Source organism: Cricetulus griseus, chromosome 5 (assembly GCF_003668045.3).
Source record: "Cricetulus griseus strain 17A/GY chromosome 5, alternate assembly CriGri-PICRH-1.0, whole genome shotgun sequence".
Classification (NCBI taxonomy): domain Eukaryota; kingdom Metazoa; phylum Chordata; class Mammalia; order Rodentia; family Cricetidae; genus Cricetulus; species Cricetulus griseus.
In genome coordinates, this window is record NC_048598.1 from 91,990,383 (window position 1) to 92,006,876 (window position 16,494).

General features: G+C 37.4%; 1 protein-coding gene across 20 annotated transcripts in view; it reads right to left on the bottom strand.

Moving 5' to 3' along the window:
- The window catches only part of Nrxn1 (neurexin 1), a 1,056,958-nt gene that overhangs the window by 582,112 nt on the left and 458,352 nt on the right, over positions 1-16,494 (bottom strand). For 13 of the 20 annotated variants that reach the window (XM_035445188.1, XM_027418008.2, XM_035445190.1 and 10 more), the window contains 3 exons: positions 15,119-15,502; positions 9,322-9,525; positions 6,686-6,712 (listed from right to left, as the gene is read on the bottom strand). In XM_035445188.1, the coding sequence (XP_035301079.1) occupies positions 6,686-6,712; positions 9,322-9,525; positions 15,119-15,502 (615 nt within the window). The remainder of the gene's footprint in view (positions 1-6,685; positions 6,713-9,321; positions 9,526-15,118; positions 15,503-16,494) is intronic. The other 7 variants (XM_035445200.1, XM_035445199.1, XM_035445197.1 and 4 more) reach the window with 1 other exon arrangement.

Below are 16,494 nucleotides of genomic sequence, written 5' to 3' on the forward strand. Positions count from 1 at the left end.
GTTCTATGAATCAACTATTGAAAGTTCCTATTTTAGTCAAAGATCTTTTAACTGTGATGAGAAGTTACATTAAGAAAACAATTAACAAAAGAGCAAAATTGAGGTCAATAAAATCATAATAATTTGAATATTTTAGCATTTATTATTTTTTGAAAATTCTTTTCCCAATATATTTCATAGCCATCTTGCTCTTTGCTTTCATTGACGAGGAACAAAGAAAATAAATCTACTCTGGTACCCCCCCGCCTTCTATTTAAAAAATGTGTTCCACTCAACTTACATTACAGTGCTGTAGTGAAGAGATTGCAATCCTCAGAGCCATTTTATGGCCACCCTGAAAATATTTTAGCCCTGCAGCTCAGAAAATTAGCTTTTGCAGCACCCCGCCTGCCCTGGTGTAGCCTTTGAAGATAGTGTACTATGTTGTGCCATGTTCTGAAGCCATTTGATTGGCTCATGAGTGGACATTCTCCACCAAGGCTAACCTCTTGTTAATAGGTCAAGGGATGCCCTGATTTGAAAGCTCTGTCCATTGAGACATTGAGAAGTAAGGAGCCCACTCATTTCTTCCAGGAGAGGTTAGATCCACAGCACAAAGAGCAAACAGAGAATGAGGAACAATGTGAAAAATGAAAACCTGCAGCACAGACTGAGCCATGAATGGAAGCATTCACAAGGTAGCAGGCACCATGAGCTCACCAAATTCATGGAAAAGCCACAGCAGAAGAGAAACAGAAGGAAATCAGCAGAAAGTAGAGGAGTGACCAAAGAGAGACCAAAGGAGCAGACAGCTTATGATCCTAATCTCAAACTATTGAGAAGGGAGTCTTGGGAGGGCAGTAATCCTTAATAGCTAAGGCAACAGAGTTGTGCACTGTCCTCCAGTTCTTGAGACCCACTGAAACCCCCACAACTGTCTGCTATGACTGAAATTAACTCATATTGTGCTGATTTGTAGTGTATCCACATAATAAACCTTTATCACTTAGACTGTCCAAATGCATCTAGTTCTCAGATATGGATCAAATTTAATTCACTGTAAATATTGAAGAACGGTATTATTTTCTCAAATACTAACTAGTAGTAGTCTTTATAAATTATCTTTTTGACAAGATAAGAAGGGATAGCAATGGTGAATTCTTACCAAATGCTCAAATGTATATTATGATTCACGGTCAGGATACCTTAAGGTGTCTAATAATGTCATTTGGCAAAATAAAAGTTTTAATTGTATACAGTGGTACTATTCCATCTAAAAAGTATTTAAATCCACATGACTTGTGAATCAGAAGGAACATAATTTAATTTTGGTGTAATGAAAGATGTTCTGAAATTTAGGAAAACTAACAGAAAATGTATATGCTAGACATTTTTGGAAACCTATGCATATGCTTACTGAGCTAATTTGCATGCATAATAATCAAATAGAAAAGTTTACCTATGGAAAAAATTTAAATATCATCAACCAAAATTCTCAAAATTTCAGAATTTTTCTATTTCAGCCAGATGTTGTGGCATACACCTTTAATCCCTGCACTCAGGAGGCAGAGGAAAGTGGATCTCTGTGAGTTGGAAGCCAGCCTGGTCTACAGAGTGAGTTCCAGGACAGCCAGGGCTGTTACACAGAGAAACTCTGTCTCAAAAAACCAATAATAATAATAATAATAATAATAATAATAAAATAAATTTTCTATTTCACATCTTAAACCATGGTACCCAAATAACATGTATTCATGGTCATTTAAATATAAGCCAAGCTACAATGCTTACACTCCCCCTCTCTTACCAGGAGTTAACTGGATAATGACATCACCTTTTATGGTATGAATCTGCTTTAGCAGGTGACAAATGGCCACTTTCTGTTTAGTGATTTTATGTTAATTGAACTCCATGATCATAATATTTATTTCCATATTTTCAGATCAGTGACTGAGAAGGTACTAGTCATTGACAACTTTGTTTGAATAAAACTGGTAATGCTCATTTTTAAAAGAGTGATTTGATGGACATTTTGGAGCACTTTTAGGTATTACTATTTCCTGGAGACTAGATGCTGTTTTAAATACAAGTTTTTGAGCTTTTATTAGTGTTTCAGTTCCCATAGAAATGAGTTGCTTGTGAAACTGAGTCATAAGTACGAACGTCAAAAGATCATCTATACAGAAAAAAAAAGGAAGATAAACAGCACTGCTTCCTTTTTAGCTAATGAAACTCTAGTCACGCATCTCTCAATGAGAGGCCTAAAAGCAAAATGAAAAGAAAATACTCCTATCCACTAGCAAATAGTGCTAATCATATTTTTCACTCTTGGTTTCCTGGATCCATGATGATTTGTGAAAATGTCCTATCCCCATGGAAAGAGGGGGTAGAGAGGAAAGGAAAAATATGAGAAAAAAAGGAAAACAAGTAGAAGGAAAAAGCTGAAAAAAGAACAAAAGCTCAAAGCAAGTATACAGATGTTTGTCCTTTTGACAAGGAAAAAATACCTGGCTAGCAAGCTGTAGTCACTCAGTCACATTTGGTGATACAAAAGAAAACTTCCATCTTATAGAAAAAAAGAAAGAAAGAAATATCAAAGTCAGAATTATTTTGTCAGAATCCTCTTAGGTTTTTCTGACATTGGCCTAGACCAATGGTTACAAAGATGTACTCAGTAGTAAAAGAGAACTTGAATACATTCAACACCAATCAGGAACTGTGACTTCACCAGGTGTTAGAAAGACTTCTCACTGCACAAGTAGTAATCTTTTCTGGCATTTTGGAGCACTATAGATTTCTATATTGGCATCTAAGCAGTAAGGAGATTGGTCACATTAGATTTGAAGTCTTCTGTCTTCAATCCCTTGTCTACTGTTGCCCTACTGTGCAGCTGTGAAAATATTCAGGACAAGCTATAGTCTTCATTCTACTCCTTACAAGTTTGAATATGTAGGTGATTCAAACAGGCTTGTTTTATATTCCATTCAAGTTCTGAGAGTTGTCTAGACTGGTGGCTATATTCATAACCCTCTGTTTACCTTAGCTGTTTGTTTTCTGTCTGAAACCTATCATTTTTCCTCTGTTTTATATTCCATTACTCTCATTCTTTTGCTAACAATAATAATCCCTGAAACTGTTTCTTACCTTCCTTTCCTTTGTACATATATTCAGTCAATAACAATAACAAAACTCCAACTATTTGTACCTTTATTTTCATCTGTTATTTCTTCAGTGTCATCTAACCCAGGTGGTCACCAAGAGGCAATTACTGAGAAACTCGACAAAAAAAACCCTCCAAGGTTGGGAGAACAGGCAGAACACTGCCTTCTGAAGTTTGCTGCTCTGCAGGGACCATGCAGCTCTGAACAGCACATTTGTCCCATTCTAATCTGTACCATCCCCCAGAATGCACACCTATCTTTTTTAAGTAGGTTTGGCAAGTGACAGCCTGATCACAGCAATCTAAAATGGCTTAAGTGCCACAGGTTGACATTTTGCATTCTTTTATTGCTTTCCATTTTTATCTACATAGAAAAATTGGTGATAACTAATATCCAGTTGATCTTTTCATTCTGGTAATAAAATGATAATACAAAGATCTTATTATCCACCCCAGACATCCATCAAGGTACATTTTCCAATAACAACACTATTTAGAATGCTGCTTATCTCTTTCTAAGTCAAAGTGAGATTAAGTATTTTGGCTTTAGATTCCCTTTTGTCTCTAGGATTGGTGCTTTGTGTTGTAAAAAGACTTTGAACTTCAACCCTTGACATTTTGTCCACGTTAATATCTTCTGCAATTTTGTTTTTTAGGCATCTTCGATGAATCACTTGATGTGATAAGCCAAATGCAGCTGAAAGTTGTGTCTACTAATGTAATTGCCTTAGCTCCAGAGAGGTTTAATTCTCATATGGAAACAAGAAGGAAGGGAACAGAAGAAAGCATAGAAAAGAGACAGAGAAAGTAGTAGGAAGGAGGAAAGAGCAGGGAAAGAGAGGAGACAAGCACAGAGCACAAACAGAAAGGCAAAAGAAAGCAAGTAGAGCAAAGACCCTGCATTTATTAAAATCCATTTCTCCGGCTGGGAGATAGTCCAGTGAGTGAAGTGCTTGCAGGCCAAGAAGGGGAACATGAACTTGGGTCTCTGCAGGCAGTGTTCATGGTCCCTGCACAGGGACCTGGAAAGAGTGGGGCACTAATTAGTAAGGCTACCCAGTTGTTGAGCCCTAGGTTTAGTGATAGATTCCATCTCAAAAGAAAGAAGGTAGAAACTACAGAGAAAGAGAGCTGGCATTAACCTCTACCTTTTGAAAGGGACTGAACACTCCCCTCTTTCCTTTTCTCCCCATCCCCTACACACACACACACACACACACACACACACACACACACACACACACACACACACACACTCCATTACTCTAATGGTTTCATTTCTTCTGGTAGGCAAGAAGAACATTCTGTAATATGCCACTAGTATGGAAAAACTTTGGGTGAAAACAGGTGAATGTCATTTGGGATGTAAATTCCCAACTAGCTGAAAATTTGGCTCATCTTCATGAAATTCACTAATTCACTACATCTACCCACTATCCCCAAGTAAAACAAAGGCAAAAAAAAAAAAAATGAAAACATTACCTGGTCATTTACTGTTTCTTCCAGTGACTACTGTCAAGCTAAAGCATTTGCAGTCCTGTCCGAGGTATGCACTGAAAACTTAAGATCCACTCACTTAATTCAAGTATTCAAGTGTAATTTATACTACTTTAAAAAGGGGGAAAATTGGCTGGGCACTGGTGGCATACGTCTTTAATCCCAGCATTCGGGAGGCAGAGGCAGGTAGATCTCTGTGAGTTCAAGGTCAGCCTGGTTTCCAGAGCAAGTGCCAGGATAGGCTCCAAACTACACAGAGAAACCCTGTCTGGAAAAACCAAAAAAAAGGGGGGGGGGAATCACTAACCAGTGCAAATCTTTGTCTTCAAAGTTGTTATTCTATGAAATACGCAAAGTATATGTCTACAGTACCATATTGCTAGAGCATCATAGCAGCCAACGAAGACTTGGTCTAAGACTAGTATGTTTATTCAATATATGTCCTAAATAATTGTACCTAAGGAACAGGGAATCACATTTGACTTGGTTAATCCATTGTCAGAGTGTATGCTTTTAATTTTGCAACTTTAAAAGTTAATGCTTTATTCTGGGGTTAATATAAATAAAGTAAAAGAAATGCATAATGGGGAGGTGTAGACTTGAGTATTTTCCCCACATGAATTTCCTACAATTCAGCAGGAATCAGTAAACTCTATTGTTGGATTAAGGCATGAATTTACCTTTGAAGACAGTACTTTGTGTACTGCCAAGTCAGCTGTGTTTGTACTTCTGGGTACCAGGGCATTGAATCTATAAAACAAACCTATGAAAGCTATAAAATTCCCTTTCAGGAAGCTATCCAAGAGAAGAATTGGAGCAGAGCTGATGCACACTCGAAATTACATTTGTTAAAGCACAGAGAGATAATTTTTAGGAATTTTTGGGTTTGATCATTTTTAAGTACTTGGCATGGTTGGCTGTGGTTTATAATTCAATGTAATGTTCATTCCATGATTTATCAGACTCACCTTTCTTAGGACAAATATCAATTGCTTGTGTTCAAACCCAAGAGCATGTAATCATATGCATTTACTAGAGAAGTTATTTTGGTTTTGCAATTTTTTTCCCTCAAAGAATGAGTTGTTGCTCTTTGGAAACACAGCCAAATATTTTTTGGAAGTCCCACCAACTCACAGGCAGCAGTCTTCCAGGGCCAGAGACCGAAATCTTACTATGGCATTGAGAAATTAGAGGTGTGTTAGAATCATTTTATTAAGTTGTTAATGAATTTGTGGTCATTGGAATAGCTTTTGATATGTGGTCAGCAAAACCTGGAAAAGAAACATCTAAGCATTCACATATAAAAATGGAATATATTTACTTCTTACTTAATGCTGGAACTCAAAATAAAACCACAGTCCTTATGTACTTTCAGATCTCCTTCCAAATTCAGATAAAACCCAGTCCATGCATCTTTGTGACTCATCATTTGGCATGCATATCACATTTGAATGGTTCTAGTTATTTTTGTAGATATATGTCAGGATGTAAAAATTCATCAGGCAAATTTTCTTAATAATCAAGAATGAACTCTTCAGGCTCATCGATTTTTCTGAGAAGGTAGGATGGTGAAGAACACACTATGTCTTTGTAAATCTTTGTATGGATTTAGAAGGATGATTAATAATTCTCAAAATAAGAGAAGTTAAACATTTCTTTTATATATTTGAGTTAAGTGATAGAAATAGAAGGAAATAGGGCTTGTGGTATTTTCCCCTATTTAATAATGAAGGGAACTACTGGATTCCAAATTCTGACCAAATACCAGTGCCTCTATAACCTCTATAGAAGGCTGTACCTTCTGTTTCAAAATATGTGCTGCCTGTTTCCCACATAGGAGTAGAAATTACAGTGGAAAACTTTTGGACGGATTAAATAGAAAATGAATTTTTACACCCTAGATGATGGACTGGTATGACTCAAGGTGAGATCCTGAGTTTTATAAATACATTTGTCTTACTCTTTTTTTTCTCTCTCTCTCTCTTTTCCTTGACTAGCTTACATTGTAATGGAGGAAGAACAGTTGAAAAATTTTGAATAGGCACTTACTGGAATTACAGTTAATCCTGATACAATCTAGATGGGGAAGAATAGATGAAAAATGAATATTTATCCTTCAAGGTAATAGCTGCAGACATCCAATAAAATTACAGTCCACCCTTCCGGGGACAGACACATGCAAATTTGGCCACTCCATATCATTATTCTCTATATACTTCTAGAACCCAGATGTATTGTTATAAAATTGTACTATTGTAAACAAGAGAATGTTTAAAAACATGGCCAATTCAAACAGAGCTACATGGTGACAAATCTAAGTGAGATAACAAGTAGTTAACTGTCAAAGATGCTTGATTCAGACTGGCTGCAACATCCTCCCCATATGTGAAAGAACATACTATCTTTGTAACAAAACTTAAAAGTGCTCCGTCACAATGGGGTACAGTGCAAGCTCAGCTAGGCTCAGACATCTTGGACCTCCAAAATCTAACATCCCACAAAGGCTGACAGAATTCTTCACAATGTCAGTAGTCAAACGGAGAAAGAAATTAAAGGTATTCTTTCTCACTCTAGTACTTTTCAAAATATATTTCTCTTTTGATTTTGATTTGATTTTCCGGGGCACACAATGTTTACAACCAGATGTTAGTGGATTCCACACTGAAGGAAAAATGAAACAACTGCATGAACCCTTAGGAATTACAATGGCTGTGGAGGAGCCAGCCATCCTGTAGCACATAGGCCTATGCCTTTCTTAGTTGCTACCAATGCTGTCTTTATGCATTGAGGACCACAGTTAACAGTACATTACTGATTTTTCTTTTTTGGTGTGTGCTTGCTTCACATAAAAGCAGCCATAAAAACAGAATGTCTGGTGTGGATAACACAATGGTTACTTTTAAAGATCTTCATGGAACATTTTGATTCTATTTTATGGAAAGATGAACACAATTCTGGCTTTTGCTGTATTATTTAATGCCTTTGGGGAACATGGAAAATATAAACCTAGATTCTGTGTCCATATAGCTAAGTTTGTCATGTGTCGTCAACCGCATCAGAAAAGTGGTTGCAAACAGCCAAGGACCAGCAGCTACACAACTCCTTCTACAGAATGCTTTGCTGCTGAGAACTCCTCTAAATACTCTTCATTTTGAGCCATCAGCCTCTTAGTGCAATTAAGCCATGTATGCCGTTTTCTTGTAGTAACCTATCATTGTCACTAGAGGGAACTCTAACAGAACAGTAAATGGTAGTGTGCATGTGTTTTAAACAACCTTGTTTAACTTAATTTAACTTGTATTAATTGAATATAATTAAATGCAATAAGCTAGAGAGAGTTACTTTTCTATTTTTATGAGCTACCATTCTACCCACCACAATTTGAAAATGTAGGTAGGATTGTCACAATTGTCACATGGTGTTTTGTTCTAATCATCTTTCTAAAAATACATCATTTCAAATTCTGTTTTTCTTTTTCTCCTTCTCCTGATTCATTGTGCGTGCGTGTGTGTGTGTGTGTGTGTGTGTGTGTGTGTGTGTGTGTGTGTGTATGTGTGTCTGTGAACACATGCATATGAACTCATGTGTATGTATTTAATACTGTTGTGAAGTACAGTAAAACCTCATGTAGTTTTGCTTATTTGGATTTAATGAAAATATTGAAAATTATTGGACAGAATACTAAATCTTCACTTGTACAGAGGCATTTTGGGGAGAGAACATGGGAATAAAGAAGATTTTGAAAGGCCACGCTCAGGTAGAAGACTAACTTCAGGATTCAGTAGAAGTTGATAGCAGAACTGGCAGGTAACATGAGGGAGGGACCGTCCTTCTCTATTCACTGAAATACACTTCCAAGTCCATCCCTTCAGCAGATTTCACAGCTTATATTAATTTGAGGTTAAATTTAACTAAAAAATAATAAAGTGCTCAGCTTTTAAAATTCTACAATCCACTTTTTTCTTAGTTTGCTTTATTTGTACTCCATAATTCATCTAGATGGGTGAGGTTTTACTGTAGCAACTCTTTCTGGAGGTACACATAATCAGGAAAGCATTATCTCTCTGTAAAGGAGCCTGTGTCCTTACTGTTCTCATGGCTGTTTGCTGAGGGCCGCAGACTTTGGGCATTGAAGGGTTGTGGATTGCTGAATGACAGCAAAATATCCCACACAGTACTTCCAAACAGAAGAGATGGAGGAACACAAAGACGATTATTCAAAGGAGAAGCCCACGGAGGAAGCAGGAACAACCATTGGTCTAGCTGCTAACTATAAATGGAATATTTTGTGTGCATGTTATGTAACACATGCAGGCCTTATTTATTTATTTATTTATTTATTTATTTATTTATTTGTTTGTTTGTTTGTTTGTTTTGTAAGGGTGTCATCCATCACCCATTAGAAAGTCCATAAATATAAAAGGGAAAGAAATCCAATTTGAGACATATTAAAGCCTCATAATTCAAAGTTGTGAAAGGCATCTCACTGATAGGGCTTCCCCGAACCCTCGTTGGTAGGATTCACAAAACACTAAATTATGTTGAACATAAGAAGTGATGCCCGCCAAAGCGTTATTTAGTTGCTTTGACTTTCCATAGCAAACAGGCTAGGGGATAAATGTTGGCAGGCACAACCGAACACGAAGTGAGAAGTGTCAGCTTAATGGCGGAAGGTGTAGTGTTACCTAGATTGACCGTGAGTTTCACACGCCCCGCATCCAGCTCCAGTCGAAGGGTATCGGCAGAGTCTCTAGAAGTGGTCGCCATCAGAATTCCATATGCACGCTGTGATCTGAACCGTAAAGACACGTCCTCAGCTTCAGTGTGCATCACCACCGGGAGCTGAATTTTCATGAACATACTCCCATCGTAGCTCAAAACTGTTGCTTCTATGGGAGAAAATGGATACAGTTCCGTTTGGGTTAGTGTGATGCATGCACGCTTGAGGTTTTCTTGATGGACACTGATGGCTACATCAGCTCATCTGCTTCAGAAATGAGTTTTTTGTTTTGTAATGGCAAGGGACATACTTGCAGAGACTCCTTCATTTGACAAGTACATGCTAACACCTAGAAAGCCCCTCTACCTATAGCATATACTATTGCACTGACCATATGGGGTCATAAATATTTTATATACATTTCCCTTGTGAAAGCATAGGTTATACTCATTTGAAAAGCTGAAGTCTACACCTGGTTGGAGACAGTGCGATGATGCATGTGTGTATGGACACTGAGGATGCCGACCATTCTGTAACATTAGTCAAACTTGCCTCAACTCTGATTATTCATGAGCAAAAGCCCAAGGGGTGTTAGCAGAAGATATCTAAAGCCAGGCCTGTCTGGAGAACGCGTGGATAAACAGAAACTACTATCAATATGTTTTCATACTGTCTACTCTAAAGTGGAAATATCGCACAAATGTAGACCTTATCCTCTCTACCAAAGTTAATATTGCAAAGAAGAAAATAAAAATTTACAATGTGTCACCGAATAGGGATGGGGTAGAGACAGAGATTTATGTGGCGATGTGTTTCTAAATTAAGGTACATGGGAGTCACAAACACACAATAAAATCAGTAGCAAAAATGTTGATGATAGACTGCTTCAAGAAACAATGGTATTTAACACCATTCGGTGCTGGGACATAGAGAAGCAGGTGTGAGACATGTTCCTTCTGGGGATTCAAAATGCCATTTAATTTCCAGGTAGAAACTACCTGGAATAAAAAATAACCTGAAAAATTCCTATCAGTCTTGGCTATTTACTCAGAATAGCCATTAACTGTATTGGTGCCATTGTGTTCATTGCTAAGATTATATTCTGGTGTGGCTTTCAAAGTTCATCTTTCAGAAAGTCTGGACAGTCAAGTACTGTTTCCAAGAGACTTCAATTATTGTTTGTTCTTGTTCAAGGCTTGAATGTGAAGCCAGTTTCTCTAAGCATTGCATTCTGTTTCTAGGATTTCCTCCATCCTCTGCTGCTTGCACACAGCCTTGGATAAATGGATCTTCAGCAACCTGTGAGCTCTCTTCCCTCTTCTTCCTGAGTGAAGACTTCTTCATCTATTGCCTATTTGACACTTCCAGTTAAAAATGGAATTATAATGTCACTCATAATTAGCCTTTCTCCAAATGAACACATTCCAAATGTGATCCTCTAGTCCCTTCCCTTTACTGAGATCAGTAAATGATGTTTACATATGTCCAAGACAAACCCTGTAGCTTTCTTTCTTACTCTCTCTGCCAAATGTAGTCTATTTTCATGTTTACAGACCTTCATGTTATAATTTTTTAAATCTCAGTTAATGGCTTTTTAACCTGTGTAGCTAATATATTTTAATTCCTATTCTCATCTTACCTAGATAGCTTAAAAAGTTACCTCTGTGTTATATTTATGTCTTTCTTTCTGCACACAACAGCCAAGTTGAACCCTTATACAGAGAAACCCTCCCTGTTAGGTCATGTCTCTACTTTTCTTTTGCAATTAGAATCTCTCTACCCTCAGCTACTATAATCATTCTCTCCAGTTAATCTATTTCACCCATTCCAAGTCTGTTCATTATTAAAACATTTGCACAGAGTAGTTATGCATATTAATTAACCAGAAGAAAACTAATAATTGTTTAGTCTTTTTATTTGTATGTATTTATATGTATGTATTTGTATGGTAGTCTTTTTATTTGTATGGTGCCTGTATACAGAAATGTCTCACCCTACATCTAATAATGTTTGGTTCTTTCGGGAGGCTGAATTTTGGTGAAATGTTCTGCTGGACAACATGGCTCCCTCCTCAATTTATTCCAGATTGAAGTATCAAGTCTGCTATTTTCAATTGCAATTTCTCATTTGTTGTGCAGTATCAGCTGCATCTGCCCTTTTGAAAGTGCCCCGCAGAAGCAGACCCGGACGCTCACCACTCTGTCACCAATGAGCAACTGAGCCAGACACAGTTGAGACACCACACCATTAATGCTTCTTGAATTAGCAACTGCCATCTACACTGAAAGCACATGGAAAAACTCTTCTGCACGTGGATACAAAGTTTGCATAAGCACTGCACAGAGCAGTAAAGCATTCATTATGTCTAATGCCAGGGAAATCATGTTTGGTAATTCATGGCAAAAAAATAATTTCAAGTCTAATTTGAAGGTTAGATTAGAAAAAGGCTTTCATTTATCCAAATACCCTGTTGGTAGTCAAAGACCTAATAGCTGAGAAAATAAAATATGATGATAAAATATATGACTTTATCTTGTGTCATCAAGTTTCAAATTAAATAAGAGATTTCTCCATGACACAATGTTGGACAAGATAGCAGTCAATATAGATAGCCAGGCAGTAGCTGCCTAAGGAACAATTAAATAAGACTATAAAGTCGTAATGAGCTATAAAAGGGTTTTGATATAATTCTAAGTGAAATTTGATACTTATTTCCCCCTTCTAATCTTTGGTCAATTATGCAAAGTAACATATAACTCAGTAAAAATAACAAATCATCATACATTGTTTGTTACTTTGCTATCATACAAATAAAAAGACTAAACAATTATTAGTTTTCTTCTGGTTAATTAATATGCATAACTATTTTATAATAATCGTATTTTAAATAACTTCATTTTCCCTTAAAAACTGCTTAATTTGAAAACCAAGTGGAGGACACATCTTTTTAGAAATATATAATTCACAATTCGTCATAAATATATTGTGCCGTATAATCGATCCAGAGTGGAGGGGGGTAATCAAGCTCATTAGCCTTTCACCATTCTCCCAAAAGCTTCAGGAGTGAAGCAATAAAACTCGAGGGCCCCCATGTGCCATTTCAAACGATTCTCAATGTGAAGATAACTTGTTGATAAACGACAACTGAAAGCCTAAATGATTCCTCATAATTAGAGTTGATGTTTAATTAGGCAAGAAATGGAAAATGCAGGAGGTTATAGTCTAGAATGTGCCAAATAAATGTTAGACAACATTCTGACATTTGAAGGTTATGCTATTCAGCAGCATCTTTTAACATTTGGAAAAATTATTTTATCATTTGCAACAGTAAAAAGAGTCCTTTAGAAGGGTAATTCTAAGACACTCCTTCCCAGTGAGGAAGAAAAAGTTTCAAATTTGTCTTCTGTATCTCTTTCTCCCTTGTCATTAGCTTTGATGAATTTGCTTCTTTGCATTGTTCCTCCTTGCAGTCTGAAGTGTACACCTGTGCTCAGTTTTGCTGAGAGGCAGTCACATATTGTGATCAACAATGGAAATCAGACAGGGAGCCAAATTATATGGCTCTGACATCTGTCCCTCCATCTGTTAGAATTTTGACAAACAAGTACGAAGTAGACCTCTGATTACACCAATGCTCTAATTTCACATTAGCCCTAAGAATAAATTTTTAAGTGATGTAACCTTCAAAACTCATATTATTAAAAACAGTACATGAAGAAACTGCAATGTTCATTACCTACGAAGGACATCTTTTCAGTATTCGTCTTTCTTAAAGAATCAATAGGCACAGAGTAAAATACCTTCCTGTTTAAGTCACAGATATTTTCCCTTATGTAATTTCCTTTGTTTGTATAATGGGGATGTGGGATGACGGCAGCACCGTTCTCTATGGTGCTCTATCAAGCAGGCTCTATCAAGTTTTTTGAATGTTGAAACAGAAACTTGTATAACTATCTTGTTATCTCAAGAATTGATCAACAACCTCAAGTGGTAGGAACGTATCTGGAGAAGAGACACAGCCAAACACTTCCTTTGGAATTTGAAGCTGAGAGCTCCAGGCATGATCCCGTGCTTGTGGAACTAGGGCACAGCTGAGAACTGGACAGAGGTAGCATTCTGTGCCTTTGAGCATGGCATTCATCTCATATCACCCTTGGTCTTAGAAGGGGCACAGTCATGTGAGCCAAGCATTGATTCAGAAGAGAAAATACATCTTGCAAGATGCTATTGCAGTTCAGAACAAGAAGAGCATGATATCACCATTTCATCCTCAAGGAACCACTGACTTAGAGACAAAGAGATCTGCAGAAATCTCCAGCTAAGCATAACTTACAAATGTATGCTAAGTCCCAGTGATGACATTTGCTATTGCATTCTCATTTGAAATCTGTAAGTGCTTTCCACCTCTACCTCTAATTATTGCAGTATATAAATATTCCCTTTCTCCCCTTCTGACTCAGGGAGCTCGATCATTTCATTTTGCCATATGTAGTAGCTCAGTATTGCCACAGGGTGGTACACCATGCATATTTAACTGGAGGTTTTTTTGTTTTGTTTTGTTTTGGCTTTTTTCATAAACAGTGGAGTTACAGACTTTCTCCAGCTACACTTTAACCAAGAGGCATCAGGATAACTGGAATTTTCTGAGTGATTAAAAGGAAAACAAAATTTTAATTCACACAGGTCTGCTAATCTCATGTTGTGCCTAGCTGTATTTTACTTTTGTGAGCTATGTCATGTGTTCCTCTCTTTTGGCAGTTTTCCAAAGGCAGACTAAACAAACTAATTAGGAAGGAAAAAGCAAAAAGGGGGGAGCTGTTATGAAGAGTGTACTCATACAAGCCACAGTAGCAGGAAGAGCTAGACTCTAATGTCAGTCCACAGGATTTACAATAATCAGGTAATACCGTAAGGGGGATCCTGTGTCTCCATGAGGTGAAGTAATCTATTGACCTGTTCTAATTCTATTATACAGATTTAATTTTGAGCTTTATAAATGCCCACCTTTTCCTATGGAATTTTTAGGTCAAATTAAGTAAGCTCTTTTAGGACTGAAGGAAAGGAACCAACTATGCATGACTTTATGAGAAGTGCTTGGCGCTACTCAGGTTGAGCTCCTCGGGAAGAAATGCTGTTTGCACCACAAGAAGACTATGGAGCAACTCATCAATAGTTTTTTTTTTTCAAATTGATTTTTAGTTTCACTGTAGAAAGTAAGTGACAATGAGCATAGTGACTAAACCATTCATCTAATGATCTGGGTCGATGAAGGGCATGCTTGTAACCATTTGTTCTGGTATTTCTTCTGTTATGCTGGTCTCCAGACCAGCTGTTGGCACCACCCTCACTCTGTTTTCAATATTCATTGCTCTGCTTACAAGGGGAGAGGAAGAGAAAAATAGGCAGCTTCATTTTTTTTTTCTTTTTGCTTAACAAGGAAAGAGAGTTGCCTACACAGAGATCACGTAGAAGCAATTAAGCCTTAACATTAGATACGTAAGTACATCTGTGATCAATTAAAGACCGGACAAACAGGGCAGCAGTTATGAATTAGACATCACAGGCACACTTTATAAACTGCGGGTACCCACAATCAGGCCCTCTGAAAAACCACTAAAGGCTCCTCAGTCACCTATGTCACTTCTTGGGGTTCTGACTGTGGGTTACTTCACTAGAAGTCGTTATGTTTTCAGTTCAGGCTTGATGGACATTTAATAAACATTTCTTCCAGAGACTCCATTGCTAGCGTTTTGAAATCCTACCTCTCTCACAGGACCTGCCGAGATACCCTGTTCCAGAGCAATCACAGACGTATCTGTTCCAGCCATCCCTGCACATGCCGTTGTTTTTGCAAGGATTGCTAAGGCACGGTTTTGCTGTCTCCCTCGAGCAGGATGGCTTCACTCCAGCCGTGCTCTGAATTTCCGCCATCTGCCGGATGTCTTTGCTCTGGCCATCAATGAACAGATCCCGGATGCAGCCCACGTAGCCATAGTTGAGCAGAGCAGTCCACACCTCGGTGGGGAAGACAAGGCCAGCCTTATTTTCTGGCAAGCCACCCAGATACAGCTCATCATCCAGGTCCAGGATCTCACTCTCGCCAGGAGCTGTGTAAGGAGTGCGCAGTGTGTTGACAGAAATGGTACCTGTTACAATGACAAGAGAACATGAAGTTGTTTGTGCGTACAATGTGGTCTGGGCATCTCCATTTTCCTCTTCTATGGTGGAGTGTGAGCTCCTAAAGGCCAGACATTTCTATTTCAATCATTTAATCTAATTTAATATTTTAAGTTAAAATATAATCACCATCATTTCCCCTTTTCTTTAGTCCCTCAAAACTCATTCGTATACTTTTCTTGCCCTGTTTCAAAATCATGGCTTCTTTTTTTTAAAATCAATTTTTGTTATATACATATGTGTGTATATATACATATATATTAATGCTTTTCTTATTGCTTTTATTTTAGTGCCTGGTACCTCTAAACATCACCAAATCATCCAAGGGTTTATATGAACTTAGAAATAAAGAAAATTATGACTAATGTGATCTTACTTGACTTCACAAAAACCAAAACATATATACAACTTATAGTGGGTTCCAACTTTAAACAGCTCAAATTTAAATAAACCACACAATAATGAAATGGACATTGTTCTACAATGAAGTCTGACTGAGTGTGGTTAGTGCACTTGCTTTCAAAGTTAGCACTTAGGATACAGATACAAGAGGATTTATGTGAGTTTGAGGCCAGCTTTGTCTTCACAGCAAGTTTCAGGCTATCTAGGACTAAACAGTGAGACATTACCCTAACCTCCCACCCACACAAAATCTTATCTTTAAATGATTTGGTTAATTTTTGTGGATCTATAGTTTGACAGATTTCCAAATTCAAAGTGAAGCTTCATACATGGTACATCTATTGACATATGCTGTGCTTTGGGCTTCCATTTATATGTGTATGCATAATAGAAGTCTGTTCTGTGTCGTTAATAAAACACAACTGAGTCTGGATTATAACAAATACCACAGGAATGTTCATCATTTTGGTGAGAGATTTAGGAAAACCCATTTGCTTCTCTTTACACCAAATCACTTATCAAAATCAATAGTTTCCTTTTCCCCACTTCAAGCTGAAAA